At 38.0% G+C, this 21,593-nt stretch overlaps 1 protein-coding gene across 13 annotated transcripts in view; it reads left to right on the top strand.

The window, feature by feature from the left end:
- The first annotated feature begins 8,587 nt into the window (after nt 1-8,587).
- Abi3bp (ABI family member 3 binding protein) overlaps nt 8,588-21,593 on the top strand; it is a 275,396-nt gene continuing 262,390 nt past the window's right edge. For all 13 annotated transcript variants that reach the window (XM_023721261.1, XM_023721268.1, XM_023721267.1 and 10 more), the window contains exon 1: nt 8,588-8,744. In XM_023721261.1, the coding sequence (XP_023577029.1) occupies nt 8,666-8,744 (79 nt within the window). In that variant the 5' untranslated portion in view covers nt 8,588-8,665. The remainder of the gene's footprint in view (nt 8,745-21,593) is intronic.

Raw genomic sequence — 21,593 nt, 5'->3', positions numbered from 1 at the left:
TGGAGGTGTCTTCTAGAGTTTTTGATTTATGTGTGATGCAATGCTGGAATTATGGATGTGAGTACTATGCCCACCCTGGGGTGAGAGCTTGCATACAATATGAAGGAGGGAAAAAAGTTTGCTGTCTGCTGATGCACCTTGCTTTTGCTCTTGTGGCTTTTGCTATTTTCTGCCACCATGAACTGTTGCTCTCTGCCATGTATCCTTCTGTCTTAGAACCAGCAGAGTATAGACAGAAACCTCCACAAACTGTGAGTTAAATAAATCTTTTCTTCCTTAATTCTGGGTGTCAGGTATTTTGTCTCAGCAATGGGAGAAAGGTAACCAAGATAGTCACTGAAAGAATCATATACAAAGAGTGCAGAAAATCTGTCTGCACACTGAAGTCTAAAGAATCCAGATGAGGACCTAGATTCAATGTTAATATCTTCCAGAAATCCAGGTGAAGCCCTAGAGCCCATAACAATCCCTCTCTTCAGTCCAATTAGAGGCCTGGAGCCCAAGACAATGTCTCATGCAGGCCTGTTTCACAGACCTATGCTGGGAAGGCACAAAGGTCAGTGGTAGAAGGCAGAAAGTGTGCCAACAAGGTGAAGGATCTGTGCTAGCAAGAAGAGGGATCTAACTGGAACCATCAAGTGACAATTGGAGTAAAGACTAGAGCTCCTCTGAAAAGTATCACATCCATTCTCAGCAACAGCGAGGTCATGAGCTCCTCCAGTGATGAGGACAGCCTTCTGGACCCCTCCAGACCCAGCCCAAGCCTGGCGTGTGAGTGAGACCTTCAGCTATGCTCTTAGGACCCCTCTGAACCTCTCCAGAATCTGCCCAGGTCCAGGCCTAGTGTGCAAGTAAGAACTTCCACAGTGCTCTTAGGACCCCTCCAGACTCATCCCAGGCCTGACATACAGGCCTGAGGTGAAATTCTGCAGCTTAAGTCCCTGCAGAGAGTGTGGGGGCCAAGACCACTCAGCTAATCCAGGAGCAGAACATCTTGCCAGAGGGGGACAACAGGTTCACTTCCAATAGCTGTAGCAGGAAGAAACTGAGTGCAGCAGCCAGACACAAACCAGGCACAACTGGATGAATTCCAACTTCATAGATCTGCATTCAAATTTCAGTAGGTGCTAAGGTTATAACTGCACCAAAACTCTACACCAAAGGTCAAAAGACAGTGCTACACAAAATGACAAAGAGAAGGAGCAAAATGCAACCTCAGGCCCTGAGCCCACCCAGAACAAGTACAGGAGACACTAGCACAGAAGAAACTGGGAATCACACAGCTGAAATGTCTGACTTAATAGCATCTGCATTAAAGAAACAAGGGCAGAAAGGTATAAAAGAACTCAGATCAGAAATAACCTCTGAAATAAAAAAGAAATCTCTGAACTAATAGAATCTGAAGTAATGAATCAAATGCAGAAACATAGAGGAAATCAGATCACAAATAATCTCTGAAGTAAAAAAAAGAAAGAATAACTATAATGAAAGAATTAATAACTGCTTCTCAAGAAAACACCGATAAAAGAATGGAGGAGATTAGAAAAACAATGGAATCCTTCAATGAGTAATATAAGAAAGAAATAGATGGCATGAAGCAGAGTCAAAGAGATATAGAGGAAATTAAAATCTCAATCACAAGCTTGCAAATCTGTTTCAATGAAAGTGAAGATAGAGTTTCAGATCTTGAAGATGCCATTGCAGCTAGTGAAGAGGTAACAAAATATCTCTTAAAAACAACTAGGATGCAGGAAAAAATAATGCATCACTTGCAAGATGACACAAGATGAACAATGTGAGACTAATAGGTATCAAGGAAAAAGAAGGAGTCAATACAAATGACATTAAAAAATATAGGCAGAAGTAATAGCAGAAAACTTCCCCAATATGAGGAAACAATCTGACATTCAGGTAACTGAAGCATACAGAATGCCAAGTAACCTCAACCCAATGAAAAACACACTGAAACATATAACAGTCAAGATCCCAGAAATTCAGCAGAAGAATAATATACTGAAAGCTGCTAGAGAGATGAAACAGATCACATTCAAAGGAAAACCCGTCAGAATTACGGCCGACTTCTCTTCACAGACCATGAAGGCAAGAAGAGCATGGAGCAGAGTACTTCAAGTCCTCTATGAAAACAAATTCCAGCCCAGACTACTATACCCTGAAATGATGAGAACAGCTGAGTTCCCATCAGGAAAGCTGTGCCAAGCTTCTCCTTGGCACAGATCAGGAGATTCATCAGTGCACAATCTTCCCTTCGGGAAGGCTGAAGGTGAGAACTAGAGCTCCTCCAAAGGGAACCATAGCCATTCTCAGCTAAAATAAGGTCCCAAGCTCCTCTTCGGATGAAAACCAAGTTCATCAGGAAATCCAGCATGCCAAGCTCATGCAAAAGAACCAACAGCAGCTGCAAGAAAATCAGCAGTTCCCAATAACTTCTAAATTTCTTCCCCAGTTCTGCCTCATATACTGCTGGCAATAATCCTCAGGTAAGCCTCCATGTGTAGCAGTACACTGGCTCAGTTTAGCTAGGTGTCACTAGCTGGACAGCAGTTGTCAATTTGCCACAATGAACATGACTGTTCCCAACTCAGCCTTTGTACATTAAAATTTAAGACATACCAGGGCTATTCATGTATCAATGCAGTACTATGGAATAGACACTCCTGCCAGGGGTGAATTCCCAAGACCACCATCTTCCTGTCTGACCAGCCTGCCTCTGCTTACTTGTGTTCCTCCTGCCCTCAGATTCCCTGAACTGAACTCTAACTTTTAGTATCTTCATTTAGCTCATCCTGTTCCGAATCCTTTCTTTGTGTTACTGACTTACATTTCCCATTCATGTTTTGGTTCTATTTTCATATTCCTTGAATCTTAGATAAGACATCTATCTATGTCCAGGTAGGCACTCTGCATCTGCATGGAGGAAGAGAATGTAGGCCAAATAAGGAAGGTGCTGTGTTTTGAATATGACCCCCTCACTTTATGAATTAGAAACTTATTCCCCAGTGCAGTACTGTTAGGAGATGGGGACCATGAGAGATGACTGGTCATGAGGCCTCTGTGCATGAGTGATTTAGCATTATTACCATGAGAACAGATTTGTTATAAAAACGTATCAGTCCTTCTTGTGCTTGCTCACTCTGATGTGCCCCCATGATATATTCCATTTTGTTACAGTGCAGCAAGAAAACCTTTGCCAGCTGCAGGCCCCTTGGCCTGGGATATCTCTGCCCCCAGACTTATATGAAATCCATTTCTGATCTTTGCAAATGACCCAGTTCAAGGGGCCAGGGAGATAGCTCAGTAGAATAAGCACTTGCCTGGCAAGCTCAAGGGCCTGAGTTCAATCCTCAATTCACACACACACACACACACACACACACACACACACACACGACCTAGTCCATGATATTTTTTTGTTCATAAGTGTTTCTTATTATATTTTGGTTTTAGACATAAAAACATACATATTGAATATGTTAATGGGTACCATGCTATCTATTGATACATGGGTAAATTGTGAACACATTTCATTTTTAAGAATGAAAGCCAACTTTCATTTCAACTTTAAAGGCATAATTCTGGAAGAGTACAAAGATTTAGCCCCAAAACTAATAGAAGACAGTTTAAATAGCCCAAGTTTTAATATTTAAAAATAAATTACCATGAAATATTAAGTAGCCAGTAAAAATAATGTGTTAGAAGTCTATGTAATAACATGGAAAAATAATCATAGCATATTATTGAAAACACAACTTGAAAAATAGCATATCTTGCATGATTATATTAGGGAGAATTATATACTTTTATGTGTTGCTGAGAATATTATGTAAATGTATAGAAATGTGTGGTAACAGAAAATGGACTAGGACAGAAGCTAAAGCTCACAATTTAAAGATGTCTAACAGATCTTAAAGAAGCTTGTCTCTAGATTAACTGAAAAGAATCTTCGCACTTTTCATAAGCACTAGCTGCTAATTGCTTCAAGGTAATGCAGCCAAAAACTAGAGGTCAAGATGCCTCTACACTGACTGAGGGCTGTCTGCAGACGTAAATCAGGCACTAAAGGAGCAAACCTTCACAGGACTATAAAAGCCATCATGGAAGGAGGGTTCACAGTTCTGCCAAAAATGTGCCCTCATTGGAACAGGATACCTGTCCAACTGGATCATGAGTCTATTTCAGCCCAGTAATTATAGAAACAAGATTTGGTTGAAAACATGAAACACTAGTGTTCCCATTTAAAATGAATTATATTGAAGTTAGTTTTATTAGCATTGCCTAGAAAATCACTGCATACCTTTGTACGTTATTAACTGAAAATGCACAAGTCTCTAGCATAATTGCTAACATGCCAGAGACTAAAAATGTGGGCCAATAGGTAAAGTGACTACATAATTTACTTCCAAGATTTGAAAGACTTATGTTTTAATGGGATCTTATCTTAAATAATGAAATTCATGTTGTGCACTTAAAACCCAAATCTGAAATGACTGAAAAATAGGTCACTTAATAGAGTGGGCTCTGAAATATGCTCGAGACTCACGGATTTGACCAATTCCCAAGAGGAAAGAAATATGTATGATGACAGGACAAGATTGCTAGATGATTATTGTGCCAAAATTGTATTAGAATCCACTGTTAGGAAAAAAAAGAGAAAAGGAAGAGAACAGGTTCCCATGGCAGATTTCCATTTCATATGTTCTTACATATACTTTTGAAACAACTCCTGAGCATGAGGTTCATTTGCTTTACTTCACCTTGTTCCAGAAGCAAATTCCAGCAACTTACAAAATCACATAAATTAAAACCCCAAGTAAAATAAGAAAGAAATAAGGGTGGAGATGAAAAATAAATCCAAGAATGATATAAAAAAGGCATATCACAAAGACTCAATATTAGTGGGGGTTGCATTTAGCTCTGTTTTTCTAGAAATCTACAGAGAAAGAGAAATATACTTACAATGTCACAAAATAAGCACAAATTCTCAGAAAAAAATGCCTCAAAGCATCTAGGAGTTTTCCAGCATTCTTATGAAGAAAATGTTAAATAATTTAATAGACCATGTCAAACAATACTCTTGCTATGTATAAGCATTTTATGGTTGGTTCTTAGAGTGGACTTCAATGTAGGTACTATATAAAAAGTAATAACATAGCAAGATCTAATAGATAATTTAAAAGGACTGAGATTTTTTCCTATGAGAAAACTAGCATTCACTATGCATAGATCCTGGCCTGAGACACTAGACTCCTGGATTAAAGATAAAGGACAGTTTAATACAAAGATATCAGTGGCCGGAATACTGACATTTGCATCCATACCAAATATCCTAGCTCCTACAGGGCAACACTAAGAAGTACAGGTGATACTTGCATATGTCATGGCTTGTATTAAAGAAAAGAACACCAAGCCTAGAAACCATGAATCTTTTATGATGGAAGTGACCTAGAATGTAGTTGTTGGAAAAAATTTCTCTATATAATCTTTGCCCTGGGAAAATGCATTATTTTTGTTATATGAATTATCAAATAAAGTTCTGTTCTTCAAAGTTATTTGCAGTACAACTATTCTTGAGGATATCATCTAGAACTTAGGGAATCTGCGCCTCTGTTCATAAGGTGGTACAGAAATATTAGGGACTCGTAGAGAAATTTTTTCCAACAACTACATTCTAGGTCAGGCTCAAGCTGATTTTGGGGATTAATCTAAGACAAATTTTTAGATTGCTTGCAGGAACTGATGGATTGGGTCTCCTTTGGTACTCATCCCTCATATACTTATGGCATTCTTATATTCTTGACAATAGCAGTGGTAAGCAAATGAGGCATAGTCCTCTTGACAAAGGATTACAGATACATACAAATATATTTTAGGTGGTTTTCAAGAAGTTCTCTAAATGTTTTTTCAAGTTTTTTCACAAGTGTTGGTGTCAAGTCATTCAGTAGTCTGAATCCCACAAGTATGTGGAGCTTAGTATTTCCAAATAAATGGGACACTGTGCCCACAAAAATATTCAAACAAGGCTAAGGATGGCTTTCTCTAGCAAAACTGAGAAACTTAGCAGGGGTGAATGAATTATTCTGCAGTCATCATCTCCAATACACTCTTGGTCAGTGGTCAGTTTGTTCTTGAGACTATTACAAAATCCTCCAGTGACTATTTGAACAAAACACTGAAGATTTATTCCATCGAAGAAGGCATTTATATTTCTTCTAGGGCATTCATATGCCTCTTGTCTGGGTTGGGACTCTGATCTAAGAGAGGACATCTTGTACCTTGAGAAAGTGAAATATCCTCTCTGAGTTGATCTCTTTCCTCAAGCCATTACATCTCCCTGGCATGAGGAGAACTTTAATAGTACCATGGTCTCCTGTGGATGCTCATTTGTCCTAATGGATAAGGTAAACAATATCTTTTCTTGACAGCATTATTAAGGTTTTGCCTTCATTTAGTTAGCTTGCATTTGGTTCCAAACTACAAATAACAATTGCTAATATCATCTGCTGCCATGCAGAGGCTGATTCCTGAATTCCATTACCTAACTCTCACAGCAGCCTTTCACAGTTTTGAAGAACTCGCCTTCCTTTCTATAATTCTGCTGGATTTGTTCCCTCCGAAAACCTGCTGTTTCCTAACACTGTGGCCTCCCTGGTTTAATTTGATGGTAATGGCACATAGAAGCAGAACCCGCAGAGCTAGCTGGATGACTGTCCAAGCTTGGGTTGGAGGGAGCTGCCTATCCAAGTAGAAAATCAGAAATGAAAAAGACCCAGTCCCTTCCATAGCCAGTGCCAGAACATTCCTATGGTGAGAGCAGAGTCCAGGCCAGCTCTAAATGACTTTAACAATGTGCCTCCTAACACTTTATTTGGAATACAGGTTGTCTCTTCATTTTTTTTTTTCTTTTGGTAAATTTTCTACCTAGAATTTTATTTGACCAGTATTATTCCACTTCTCTCTTATTGGTTCTAGTTCAGCCATGGCAATCCTGTGAAAAAAAAACAATTTTCAAAGTCAGTATAATGTATAAACAACACTGAAAGCACTTTATTAACCAGCCATTCCAGCAGTGTGCCTAAATTGGGGGCAGTGTGATGCAGGTAGAGGGCTCATGCATGGAGGGTAAAGATGTAGACACATTGAGTTGGAATCTTATTTTATTTCATTGAGGGCTTTACTATTGTTTTCATTTACTTTTGTTTTCAGCATCTTCCATGTAATAAATTTTTCCAGTATGTCAGACGAAATACTTTCTAAAATTTATACTGGCAAATTTGTGAAACTGGCACTATCATCTCTATTTAAAAATTTAAAATTTAGTAATTCAGAGTAGAAGTTCTGGGTTTACATAGCCAGTTAGAGTCCCAGCTCTATTGCTTACTTTTTAAAATTAATTTTACTGAGAAACAAATAGCAATGAGACTGTTTCAAAAAAGATTAGTAGGACAGTTACAACAATGAATACATTGCATATTGTTGTCTTCATAGTGGTTATTCATAGTACAAGATGCAAACATGATATCCTGCCCAAACACTATTAGTACAAATCATTCTTCTCATTCAATTAAGAGAAAGTAGCTGTATATCTATCTTAACTATTTTGTATATAGAGATACAAATAGCAATGTGACCTTGGACATTTGATTTGACTTCTCTGTGCTCTGTCTCTCTACTTGTACCATGAGATGTAGGACAATGCCTTGCTCATGTCATTCTGAAAAATAAACATTGTACTATGTGTAAACTAACAAGATCCATAGCTGATGCAGAGCAGACACTAAAATGAAGTCAGTGAATAATGAAGAGGTTTGTTCAAGGACACCTTGCTAGTAAGTAAAATCAAAGTTTAAAACTCAATTTGTTCTATTTCAAACCTCCATTATTAGGCACTAGAGTTTACTAGGTTGGTCAGCACACTTAACTTTTTTTAGCCTCAGTTTTTCTCACTGATAAAATGGGAGTAACACCATAGCACCTGCACAAAAAACACATCAGATGCTGTGGTAGGGCCCCACCTAGATCAGGGCTCAAGTGACAAGAGGGCTATCTCTTTGTCTGTACATCCACATCATATGCATATATTTTCCATGCATGCCTAGGACTTAATCTTAAATGATCATAATGTTGGAGCTGTGCCATAGTTCAAAGTATATTTTTTTTGAGTTTGCTCCCATTTACAAGAACTGGAGTGGTTTACTAGATAATTTAAAAATTTCCTTCCTACTAAGGTTTCATTTTATGTTCTTAATGGTCTGATGGTTTCAAGTTTGTATTTTACAGTTTCTTTAAAACAGCTCTTCAAACGTTTCAAAAGTGCCTGCTTTTTCTTTTATAATATAGACTGGCCATAATTTCAGTCTTTATGTAGTAGAAGAAAGAAAAGAGATAGTTGCAACTTGACAGAGGGAAATGTGATGATATGTTTTGGCTGTTGTGCATGTGTGTGTGTGTGTCTGAGTGTGTGTGGGTTTGTGTGTGTATGTGGGAAAGGGTGTGATGTCATCTTGTCTCCACCCCCTGTGAGTAAGCCCACAGCACAGCGAAGTGCAGCCGCCCGCCTCTGTCCCTGGAAGACAGTCCACTTAAATGCAGCTCCAGGGTTGCGAGACACCCACCAGCATCTCTCCCCGTGTGAGGTGGCAAATGCAACATGCTCTCCAGCTTGGGGTGTCTACTTCTCTGTGGGAGTATTGCACTTGCCCTGGGAAATGCACAGAAATTGCCAAAAGGCAAGTAGCCTTCATGTTTATGTTTTAAAACTAATTTTAAGAGATACTTGTTGTTAACTGTTGATATTAAATATACTTTGTTTAACCATGTGGGGGAATAGGGTTAATCTGTAGAAATTCAAAGTTCAAATGTGTGAAGGGATTGCTTAAGCTTTCCCCCCTACCCTGTTATTGGCTTTTAAATTTTAGCTCTTTACTGCAGAAATGAAAACCAATTTCTATGTTCATAGGAACTTGAAAATAATATAGTGTAAAAGGACACTGTTGTTTGTTAAAAAGTTATTTGATATTTTATCCCCCATACTTAAAGACTAAACTAGGACCAGAGTTATGAAAGGGTTAAAGGAAGCTGATTCCAAAACCTGGAATCCTTGTCCCACACCTCACACCTACCTGTGAGTGGGAGACTGAGGAGCTGAGACAGGTCAGACCAACGTTGGGTCAGAGTTGAGCAGCAGACGCTGTGGAGTTCCAAAGAGCCTTCATCTGCTGAGAGGACACTCCCCCTCCAACCGGCCAAATTTCTTAGTTTAGTGTTGGTATTTTGTTTATAAATGTCATTAGAAGAAAACGAGAATTGCTAAACTTAAATCCTAAAACAATCTCCTTGAGATCATCAGCTTTAAAACAAGAAGCTCTTGCCTTTCTCCTACCTTTAAAAGTAAATGTTACAAAGACTTTTGTTTCTTTGCAGAGATACTTTTCTAAGCCAACTCTAGGTCTGTGAAGGCTTTTTATGGCTGCAGACTGCTGCAGTAATCAGGGTTATGAAAAACAGGCTGGAATTTACCATACAGTTATGATGGAAAATATTGGAGGAAGTAGAGACACAAGCTTGTCAGAAACCTACTGTGCATTGAGTCTGGAGAAAAGTTGCTAGTGTCTAAATAGTGAAAAGGTCTCTGGTAGCTCCTCTCTTGATAATTCACTTCAGGATCACATGTCTCAAGTAAAAGCTGTTCTTTCTTTACTGGGTAAAGTGAAAGTTAAAATCCAAAATGTGAGAGCTGAATCATTTGGCTAGATGACATTTCACATGATGATGTGAAAAGCAATAAAAAAAGGTTAAGTAAACTTCTCAACTTTACTCAAATAATCATGCAAAGAAAAAGAAAAAACAAACACTGTTACATTTTTTTCCTTCCACAAAGAATTTTCTTGATTATACTAAAGTGACTTAAATAAATTGTGAGCCACAGGCATTCAGAATTAGTTGTTCATGCTGATGAAATATTTAACAATAACCTACTATTTGAGAGAAGTCTGGGGTGTTGCTCAGTTTCAATACCTGTAGATGATTTTATTTTGCTTTGTATTCACTGTTTATGGGATAAAAGCCAAATTTTGATTAGTGCAAACTTCTGCAAATTCCAAGTGCCTTAATTATCATGTTGCAATCACTGAAAACCAATGTCTCAACACAGTTTTTCTGCTTTTTTGTAATGATAAAGAAAAACAACCATGTAGTTGTCAAAAATGGCCATAAATTGTGTTTACCTCATTTAGCTTTGATCTGAAGTGTTCCATCTCTGCTTCTTTTGTAGATTTAAAAAGTATCCATAGTTCTGGTAATTTGAAAAAAAGTTAAATTATAATAACTATTTAATTGAATGGCAAGACCCATTGTGTTTAATGGTACATTTTCTCTTTATTATGGAAGATAGTGGAAAACTTTCTTTTAGCTTAAATTACCTTTCTCAAACTATGTCCCAAGAACTAGGTGCACTGTACTACTGTGGTGCTTGGGTAGAGGTGATGAACAACTTCTTTTGTCAATACTTTTGGGAACATCTGATAGCTTTGTTCTGGGAGCAGATTCACGATGTACATTAGCATTTCACAGGTTCTGAATATTTCTCAGCAATGAAAACTTCAGTCTGCTAACTCATTCTCATTGAGGATCTCCCTGTTCTGTCTAGAAAAATTGCAACATCTTACTAGGGATTTGTGTGTCACAGAACAGATTTGAAGAAATGCTGAGATTAAAAAAAGGAGAAAAGGGATAAAAGTGCTTTTTTTCTACCTTCTAACTTTAAAGTTAGTTAAAAACTATTTGCCATTTCAAAAGACGATAGACTTTTGATCACCTAGTCTAGTGCTTCCAAAAATTTTGGACTTGTAGACTAAAAACACATGTGTAGTTTAATATAAGGATTCCACTATAGGGGGTCATACCTGAATTTTGTCATGTGAGGATGCTTAAAGTGATGGGAAAACCTGGTAGTTCATAAGAGCAAGCCATTTTAATAGATTTGTAAAATAAATGAGTTAAACTATGCCAAGAAGTTCCTTGTCCTTTTTTTTTTTTATTTTGTCACAGATAGATAAAAACTCCAGCACATGCCAATATTTGGAAACTACTGGCCTAGCTTAAATATTTATTCTACAACTGAAGACACCCAAGGGAAGGGGAAATTTACTAATTTTCCCCTGTTAATGGTATAGCCAGATCTGAATCCAGGCTTTGGATTCAAAATCCATGTTTATCTGATTTTCTATTCTACTTGGTAAGCAGACTCACCTGACCCAAACCTCAGGAATCACATTTTGTAGGATAGGTGAGAATGCTATATCCTTCCCTTAAATAGAGTTGTTTATCTAACAGTTTCTAATGATCACCTTAATTTTTATATTGTCCTAAGTAAATGTTCACATCTTATATACTTAAATTTGATTGCAATAAATCTCTTGTAATAGGCTGTATGCCTATTTGTATACTGTGCCACATGCTTTATACAAAATAAGTTACAAGATTCTTGTTTTTTAAAAGCTTAAAGGAGACTATTATTAATGTTACTTTTCTCCTATTCATCACTTTTTATAGCTTTTCCTTCTTTTTTTGAGGCACAGTTTCACTATGCAGTTCAGGCAGGACTTGAATTCATTTTGTAGCCCAGGCTGGTCTCAAACTCACAGCGATCCACCTGCTTCAGCCTCCCAAGTGCTGAGATTACAGGTGTGCACCACCATGCTCTTTACTCCTTAATGACTCCTTAATAATGGAAAATTACTTACCCTTTAAAGCCTACCTTTCTCATCTACAAAATGGGCAAAATGGTATCTATCTTAAGGTAACATATTTTAGAATTAAATGAAATAAGAGATGCAAAGCTTTTAGTAGATGGTTGGATGCATTAACAGACAGTCAATAAATATTTATTGGATCACAGAAAAGTGGCTCAATGTTGAAAGTGATACACACCAAATAACATATGATATGTTATGCAAACTGTGAAACAGCTCTCTTGAGAGACAGCCCAGATGGTGGCAATGTTCTTGGTGAGAAGGTGGGATGAGATTGTTAAGTGTGGCTCTGTGTGACACTGAGGGGAGATGTCTTCAGTTTTCCAGCCTGACCCCTATATTCCCACATAGGCAGACATTACTTTCCCTGGAAAGTTTAGTTTTTGCCTTAGGGTCACTTTTTCTGTGAGGATTTGTAAGGCTCTGTGGCTCTTCTAGGTGAGATCTATTTGAACTTGTCTTTCAGGAGGAAAACTAGACACAAATATGCAGTCCCTCGAAAAAAAATTGCATTGCTTTATACCTTGGGAAGCCCCTGTGCTCCAGCTACCTTGTGGAATCTTTATTCTTGGCACCACAGAATTTTCTTCTTCCCTGGCATTCATGATAAAACAAAAGCCACAGAACAATATGGAGGAAGGAAGACAACAAAATCTTATATTTAGACCTGAGACTTTTCATGCTTCTATACTGAAATTCTGTATGACAACTTTTATTGTAATTAGCTTGAAAGCAAAGGATATTTAAACTAGGCAAGTCTATCACTTCCAAAGCATGTGTAAAGAAAACCTCAGAGCAGCTGCCAAGACACCAACATACTCATATGGCCAGAAGGCATGGAGATCGTAGGGGTGGTTCTTGGCGTAGGGCCCAGGGAATGGAAGGCTGGCTTTTGGCCTAGAATTTTTATCTAAAAGACCATCAATCCCTGATTCCAGACTCAAAAACAAAACAAAAACAAAAGCAAAAACCACATGGACAAATGATATAATAGTAACTATCATGGCTATCAATTATTACCATTACTGTTTTCATAGACAATGTTCTCTGGCACATACTGTATGTGGTGTATTAGTGCTACCTATTTTTAATGTGGAAAATTACTTAAGCTCTCCAAGTACCGGTATAAAGCAGTTATCCTATTTCTCCAATTTTATACTGATAGGTCTGACTCCTACCTTCTACCTCTGCCCCAAGACTCTTGATTTCCTAGAGTGGCTGATTCACAGCAGTCCGAGCCAGGGAGCAGTGCCCACTCTGATAGGACAGGATGCACCAGCCCTGCCTGGAAGGTCACAGTGATGGCTTTTGTGGCCACATACCCAACCATTCTTGATCCCCCAATCTCATGACCCTCTTCAGGTCATCTCACCGAAGCCTATCTCTCTAACCCTCTAACCTATCCATAAAAGACCCAGCTCAATAAACAGGACATGGACTTTCCTTTGGAGTCCCCCAGGGATCCCACATGGAACCCCAAATTCAGACTGGCTATGTTCTTTTACAAGGCCATCGCTGTTTACCTGACATATATGGCATTCCATTGTGATTCCAGGTGATAAGTGATCTGCCCAAATCACATGGCCAGGGTAGCAAAAGCTCCTACCCTTAATTTTGATATAACATCAGTAACCTGCTCTACAAAAGATGTATTACTTTGTTTAACAGATCAGTGTGGCACTTTGATACCCCAGTCCTTTTCTCCAAAGGTAGCTACTTCTTGTGAGGGACTGAGGAACAGTCCCTTGCATTTTAAGGCAGGAAAATTGGGACAATAATAGTGGGAGATGCAAAGTCTGTGGATGGAGTTTGAATTTTATTAGAATAATGTATACTTATGTATTGCTAGTACTTTATTAAAGAGTACACTAGAAGAAATGGTTCCACTGCTTAAAAATCTTCAGAAGACCACAAAAGAATTATTTTAGCATCTTTTATAGTTTTATAGTTTCCTGGCAGATTTATTGATGTGTTTCTTTATTCAGCATTGATTATTCACCAGGTAAAATGGAAATCCAGCTGTGCTACAAAAGAACTTTGTATTGGAAATATAAAAGGATAAAGTACATATAACTTACTTGGATGTTAAGTTTAGAACCCAAGTTTTAAAGGTAAAAATCTCCCTGTGATAATTATGCATTCACTAGTTTAGCTGAGTCTTGTGGACTGCTTTATCAGGTAATACGATACCAAAAATTGAGAAATTTTACCTTCTCCTACTCTCTTTCCTCAAGTTAGTTGGGTACTTCAGAATAGAGTATGTCCATATTATAGTGAAGAAAGTAAAAACGTTTCTATAGGTCAATGGGAGTTGATAAAAGATTTGTCAAAACAAGTGAAATGTCTAACATAGGGTGATCCAATGAGAAGACATGACCAGCCACCTACCTGGGTTACCATCCTAATAAGCAATGCCTTTTTGCTTTTACCCTAATTGACATTTATAAAGAAAGATATAAAAGAAAAAGGCAAACTCATTAAAGATGAACTTTATTAACAACAAACATAAAATTAAAAAGTAAACAGGATAATCTAAAGTGAGACACTAATGAATGGAAAATATAAACTTATTTGTTAAAATGTCCCAAAAAAGTTTTAAAAAGTATCAGTTAAAAAAATAACATGCTAACCATAAAATAGGAACCCAATATTCAAATGCTCACATATTGTTGAAGTTATATTTTAAAAAATAAAACCTAGTAATAATATACCAGAGATGGTATTTATTGATCTTTATGTAAATTTTCTCATTTTATCCTTATCCTTGTGAAATATATATTCTTATCATCTCCAAGAGTATGTTAGCTACTATTGCTGCATAATGAATTTCCACAAGATTGGCAGCTCACAATAACTCATTTATTGATTCGAGGTTGCTGTGGGGTAAGAGCCTGTGTTAGCCAGAGTCTTCTTTAAATCTTTCATGAGGCTACACTGGAGGTTCTAGGACTGGGGTCTCACATGAAAGTTTGACTGGGGAACGCTCTATTTCCAAGGTAGTGGAAAAGTCAGGATATTCTTTTCCTGGAGAGTCAATGGTGTGAGTTTCTCTCAGATCCTGTTCAACATTAATAAAATAATAACTCTTCCATGAGCCTTCAGGAAGAAGATAAAGTATAGGTTATACAAAGAAAATATTCTCAGTATGACACACACAACCTTATGGAAAGAACAAGAACAGCCAATGGGGCTTTTGTCTGGCCAGTGTTTCGTTGGAAAGGTTCCAGTGGTCCAGGAGGCACATAATAAGCGAGGTTGACTTCAAGGTCTCAGGCTAGCTTGGAAAAAGTAGGACTGCAACAATGAATCAGGGTATACTCTTTTGCCTCTAGTATTCACTTCAGTTTCCCACTGAAAGCCTTCCACAGATTGATGCAGTGGGTTGTAGGTTTTTCTGACCTGATAAAACCCTGACTTATGTTTCCAGTGATTTTGATGGAAATGTGGGCTCTTTCAAGCCAGTCTAGGTTTGAGGCCATCTCAGCGAACAACCTGTGAGTTCAGCTAATGTTCTTCCCTGCAGAATTCTGACAAGGGAGGTAGGAGATGTGATGTTTTTATAGGAATTTTATCATCCTCCAGTCATGGATTATATATCTAAAGTTCATCTGTTGAAAAATCAGCCCACATCCATCTACATCAACTACCTGCTGGTAAGATTAGAAACTAACTTCAGAGAAAGTTGAGGTTCAATTCAAACCTCACCTATGATATAAAAGTTCAAATTTTCCTCTTCTAATATGTTTGTCAATGAGTGAGTATACATATTCATTGTAATCTTTATTTCAGTACATGAAAACAACTTAGAGTTCTAAAAATATTGGCAATACTTTATCTTTCACTCAATTATGATTTATTGGTCCAGAGTGATAGAATACTCTTCAGATGATTATAATATGGCCAGGGGTGAAAGCTACTAACTAACTTGGAATACCCATGAGTAAAGTCCTGGGTAAATCCTACAGAAGAGTACAGAGTAAAAATTTAAAGTTGCAAGTAAATTATTTTGATACTTTTTAATATCTATCCATCGAAATGTAATTGTTTTCCTTCTTTACTTTAAAATCCTTTATCAGACTCAGGACATATGAGAACTTGTACTGTAACGTCATATACCTCAGTAGTGTCCCAAATTTTCTGATCAAGAAGATTATGGGACCAAAGAGGAAAGTGATCGATGATGTAGATTGTGCCTAAGGAGAGTCACATGGGGAGAAGACACTCTCTCAGGCTTTCACAGAGAGCACATTGGCCAAGCAATGGCCATGACTCATCCACATGGCTGCACTGACAAAGGTTCTACAATCTAAGGTACAGGTTCTCAGGATAAATCCTGAGGGCATTTCACTGACCTTGTCAGACCAAAAAGCTACAACTCTTGTTGCACAGGTCCTGCTTTATCTTGGTCTTAACCATCCAGTAAAAAAGTATGAAGACGATATATAGGAAGTAACACCATGTTGTTTTGTTGAGCTGTGGGGGACTCAGGCCAATAATTTCTGACATTGCCAGTTAAACAGAAGACCCAATGCTACTATGGGCTACTGGACTCTTTTAGAATATTTTGCTGAGTTTACACACCTATAATATTCAACAACGGAACTTAGAAAAAATGGGGTATACCGATGAATGTCCATTTTGTATCTGTGTATTCGAAGTGGTTAGGATAGATATATAGTTGCATTCTCTTAATGAATAGAATGATTTGTTCTAATAGTGTTTGTAAATAGGATCTCAAGTCCGCATCTTGTACAGCAATTAACCACTAAGAAGAATATATACAGTGTATTATTTGTTGAAACTATACTTCCGATTTGATGTGAAACTGTCTCATTGCTATCTGTTTATCAATAAAATTTTGAAAAAAATAAAATACAATTCTTTACCAGGATTTTAAAACACTGTTTGGAAAAATTTCTGACTTCCCTCTAAGTTGTATGAAAAAATTACAGTAAATTATTAGAATTGAGAACAGCATTATTTTTGTGTTAAAATATGAACATTATTCTCACTTTGTAGTTGCTTGTTTTTTGAGACAAGGTCTTGCTATGTGTTTAGTTTGTCCTTGAATTCACTGTGTAGCTCAGGGCAGCCTCAAACTCATAGCAATACTGTCTCAACCTCTCAAGTGCTGGGATTATAGGAGAGACAACCACACCTGACTACTCATGTTTATAAAATGTCATAAGCTATATTTAAGAAGCTGTGATTATCCTGTCCAAGACTGGATTTGCATTTGTTTACTGTGTCATTCAATTGCTATTTTTAAAATCATTATATTAGGATTATAAAGACAATTAGAACATTTCCTACTTTCAAGGGGTTTGAGTTTGAACTCAATTCGATTTAAAATACATGATCACATCAGAGTCATTTTTCTTTCTTTTTTTAATGGTTAATTTTATTTTATGTTTGGGATAAAACATATAGAACATATTTTGGGCTGGCCAGATAGCTCAACTGACTAAAGTGCCTGCTTAGGCAGAATGCAGCAGCCAGGGTTCGATTCCCTGTGTACAGTGCCTGCCCTGCCCCTGGAGTGCACTGAGATGGTGATTGAAACGGCATGGTGGTGCACGCCTGTAATCCCAGTGCTTGAGAGACTGAAAACAGGAGAATCACTATTAGTCCAATCTACATAGTGAGACCCTGTAGACTCTGTACTAAATACCTTAAAGAAAAGAAAAAAAATATTTTATCCCATGGAAGCAGGGGCAACTTGTGTTAAGTTTACAACAATACAAGTCCACATTCGCTTACACAAAATCCTTACATATAGACCTGTATGCATAGATATGTTTTGGAATAAAGGATATTTTAGGTTTTGAAGAAAATTATGCAAAAAACATTCTTAAAACTTTTGTTTTTCTTTTAAAAGCAACTTAATGTGCTATAAGTTATATACAATAGAATGAACCCATGTTAATTTTCCCAATAAGCCGAGGCCTTGTGCCACCACCAGCACAATCAATGTTGAGAGCACTTCCATCTGCATGGGCAGGACACAACAGTGGTCTCAGCTGCTTTGGAGAAAGACGCAAAAGGATCATGCAAATGGCTTCATTTTTCTATGATTCTTTTTGGTGTTTCGTAAATTAGAAGCAATATGATACCTATCTCATTGGCTTGTTAAGAGTGAATAGAATTATGAATGTTAAGAAACTAGCAAGGTCTGACAATTAGTCATTTCAGTTACATACATATTATATACATATATATCATATATGTGAGTATGTATTATGTGCATACCTATGTGTATTCATATGTTTATATTCTTTTGGTATATGAATAGTAAGATCACATCAAAATGTGAAAGAAAACAGGATCACTTTTATTTTCATTTAGCAACCAACATCTGCCAGTGATAAGCCATGCTGCTTTTCATGCACTAGCTTGACATCACAAAGAAAAGGAATGAATTCATGTGATAATGTTAAGAGAAATAAGAGATTTCGTGTGTCCAATCAATACAAAATATAAGAGTGAGAAATATGAATTTCAAGGGTCGGCCAGATAGCTCAGTGGATTAAAGCACCTGGTTAGGCAGAGGCATGGACTGGGGTTTGATCCCCTGTGTGCAGTGCCCACCCCACCCCCAGAGTGCACTGAGATGGCGATTGAGATTGGGCACGGTGGCATGTGCCTGTCATCCCAGTGCTTGGGAGGCTGAAAACAGGAGGATCACTATGAGTCTGACCTGTGTAGTGAGACCCTGTAGACTCTGCACTGAATACATTAAATAAAAAAAGAAATATGAATTTCTCTCCTCATGAAGTCCAGGTTAGATGGATTTCTTTGGTAAATGGGTCCTTTAATTGTAGATACAATCATATACATTTCAGCTCATCCTTTTGTTTTATGTTAAGTTTTGAACTCACACCATATCTTATAATCTAAAACATCTTTAAAATGCATTTCATTGTGTATATAATATAATGAAAATTCTCTTCCACATGTAGTAAATAAGCCCTTACAGGGGCCTTCAATAATGTTGTTTGCTTCTCATATTATGTCCAAGTAACGTTTCAGGTTTCCTTTCTCCTTAAAGGCAACTGTTTGGTTTTTCTGTTCCATTATCTGATAAGAAAACATTTCAGTTTTCCTGCCTAGTGTCCACTGTGCACACTTGTGTGGGCATGCAAGAGCCAAGAGGTCTTCTTCCTTTTCTGGATAGAGCAGTTTCTGTCCTTTACGGAGGGGGTTGGGATGGCAGCCAAAGTCGTGCTGGCAGAGAATTCTGGAATCCAGTCGTGCTCCAGATATGCTGTCAGGGAATGCAGGACAGTTTTTCCTTCTCTTTTCACTTCCCCAGATGGGGTTAAGTCAGCCGTCAGCAGTTAGTTTAAGACAAAGTTAGACAACCAGAAGATTAGCACTCTGATTTGTGTTGCAGCCCATTCTCTTCGAAACCCCTGGATGATCCTGCTGTCCTACAACTATAACTATTCATATTTTCAGTAGAATTGAAAGGAAAATGATACTATGCCTGCTTTCCCGTCTAAATTTCCCACTGAGGTTTCCCACTGAGGTTTTCCCATTGAGGTAGTTTCATTATATTTGGAAAGTAAACACTGAAAAATAGCAATATAGGTTAGTGGGTACAGAAGTAAACATGAGCCTTGACAAGTTACTCAACCCTCTCTAAACAGCAAATTTTTTTCCTTTGGGGGAAAAAACCTAATAAAAATATCAGTTCTCTTTTTAGATTTCACTAATGAATATTAGTAGGGTAACTTTAGTGGGTGTTTGGATACTAACACTTCACCTAGGTAAGAGGAGATGTGAAAATTAGATGTTTAAAAAAACTCTTCATCTACTGTGGTGTTTAGAGGGACAGCTGGTGGACACTTTATGGCCCAGCCTCTCCTTGAAAAGCTGGCGAGAGGAAAGAACACTTTCTTGCTAGGTGCCCCAGCATGTCTGGGTCTGTTGTGGCAGTTTCATCCTGAGACAGGAAACAAGATATTGTGTATGATTGATTGATTGATTAATTGATTGAGACTTGCTATGGAGTTCAGACTGGTCTGAGCTCACTTTGTAGCCCTGGTGGGTCTCACATTTGCAAAGATCCTCCTGCCTCAGCCTGCTGAGTGCTGGGATTACAGGTGTGCGCCACCATACCCAGCTCTGTGGATGTTTTAAGCACAATTCTTACTCTCAGCGTCCTGCTCCTCTTTCTGTGTCTACCTCACCCTGTAGAAAGACATGCCTTTTCCTGTGGAAGATTTGGGAGCACAAGCCATACCTCTGCCAGTGTTTTCTTCAACTGTTCTTGCAGTGCAATTCCATATGACTATTTTCTCTGGACATCTGCTGTGGTTTTACGTGACAGATTCTCAGGTGCTCATTTGGTATCAAGTTATCAGGTAGCTGAACTGTCACCTGGAAAGACCCTTTTTCTGCCCTCCTGTTTGTGTTCCTAACCCTTCTTTTTCTTAAACCTCAGTCTTTTCCCACCCTGCCTCCTGCCCTCCTTCCCTCTGCTCCCTTTTCCATGTCTCTCAATGCTAAGAATCTCAGTGATTCACCTGGCTTCCACCCCAAGCACTCCTGCGGACCACCTGGCGTGAGTTCTCACTCACAGCTGGCTCTCCACATGTATGATGAACTGTTTTTTATCCCTTTGGAAGACATTGTGCTCTCTATATCCTTGTTAAGATAGGGCTGCTGCATCTGTATCATTTTAGGTGTTCTAGTATGCAGAAATGTCATAATCTCCTGGTCATTTGCCTTGACATCAGAAAGCTTGTGAAATATATATATTTACACTTGTCTGATGAGCTTGGTACGTATTGGGTTACACAAGCTATTAACACACATTCATAACATTGTTCTTTTTTGCCTTTCACGGTCCTGGAGACAAAGATTAAGCCCAGGGCTCCCTGCAGGCTAGACAAGTGCTCTGCCACTGAGCTCCATCTTTGGATCATCAGTCCCACCTTGTCTTGAGACAGGGCCCTGCTAAATTGCCCTGGCCTTTAATTTACAGTCCTCTTGCCTCAGATTCCTGAGTAGCTGTGCTTACAAGCATGTGCCACTGTGCCTGTCTCACAGTCATTCTGTTGGAGCTGTTCTCTTGTACTTTGAAAAACTTACAGAGAATTTTGCTATTTCCAGTGGCTTGTGGAGTTGGGTCTCATGTCCAAATGCCATGTTTTTCTTCATTTGACATGTAACTGATCTGCCCATGAAACTGAGTTCTCATTCACAGCTGGCTCTCCAGAAAACTGAGTTTCTGTGTAAAGTGTCCCCAGGAAATGTGACCCCTTAGCTGGCAAACAGATCACAGTTATAGGCATTTAATTCAAGTTCTACATACCAGCTCTCCTGTGATCTCTATTTCTCTGGCTTACCATTTTCTTTGCTGTGCTCAACAGATAATTTCTAAATTTTTCTCTTTATTTACAGCCTTCTTCTTTCCCACTTTTATGTCTTTTCAAGTTGTGATCCCTGCATTTGAAAGTCTACCTACTAGTTCCTCTATAGTGACCTTACATGCTCTATTGGCTCTTTTTATCATAACCCATGTCAATAGCAAGTAGTCCTCTCTATCCATGGATTCCATAACTGAGGATTCAACCTATGGGTTGAATATACCATCTATAGAGTGAATATATTTGAAAAACAAATTAGATCTGTATTGAACATGTACTGATATTTTCTTGCCGTTATTCCCTAAACAATGCAGTGTAATAACTATATACTAATATATTTAGTGTACGACATATTAAGGAATCTAGAAATGACTTAAAATATATAGGAAGATGTACATAGGTTTTATGCAAACACTACATTGTTTAATATTAGGGATATGCTTATTCATGG

This window comes from Octodon degus, unplaced genomic scaffold, assembly GCF_000260255.1.
Source record: "Octodon degus isolate 3935 unplaced genomic scaffold, OctDeg1.0 scaffold00081, whole genome shotgun sequence".
In the NCBI taxonomy this organism is placed as follows: domain Eukaryota; kingdom Metazoa; phylum Chordata; class Mammalia; order Rodentia; family Octodontidae; genus Octodon; species Octodon degus.
This window is presented reverse-complemented; position numbering and strand designations above follow the sequence as displayed.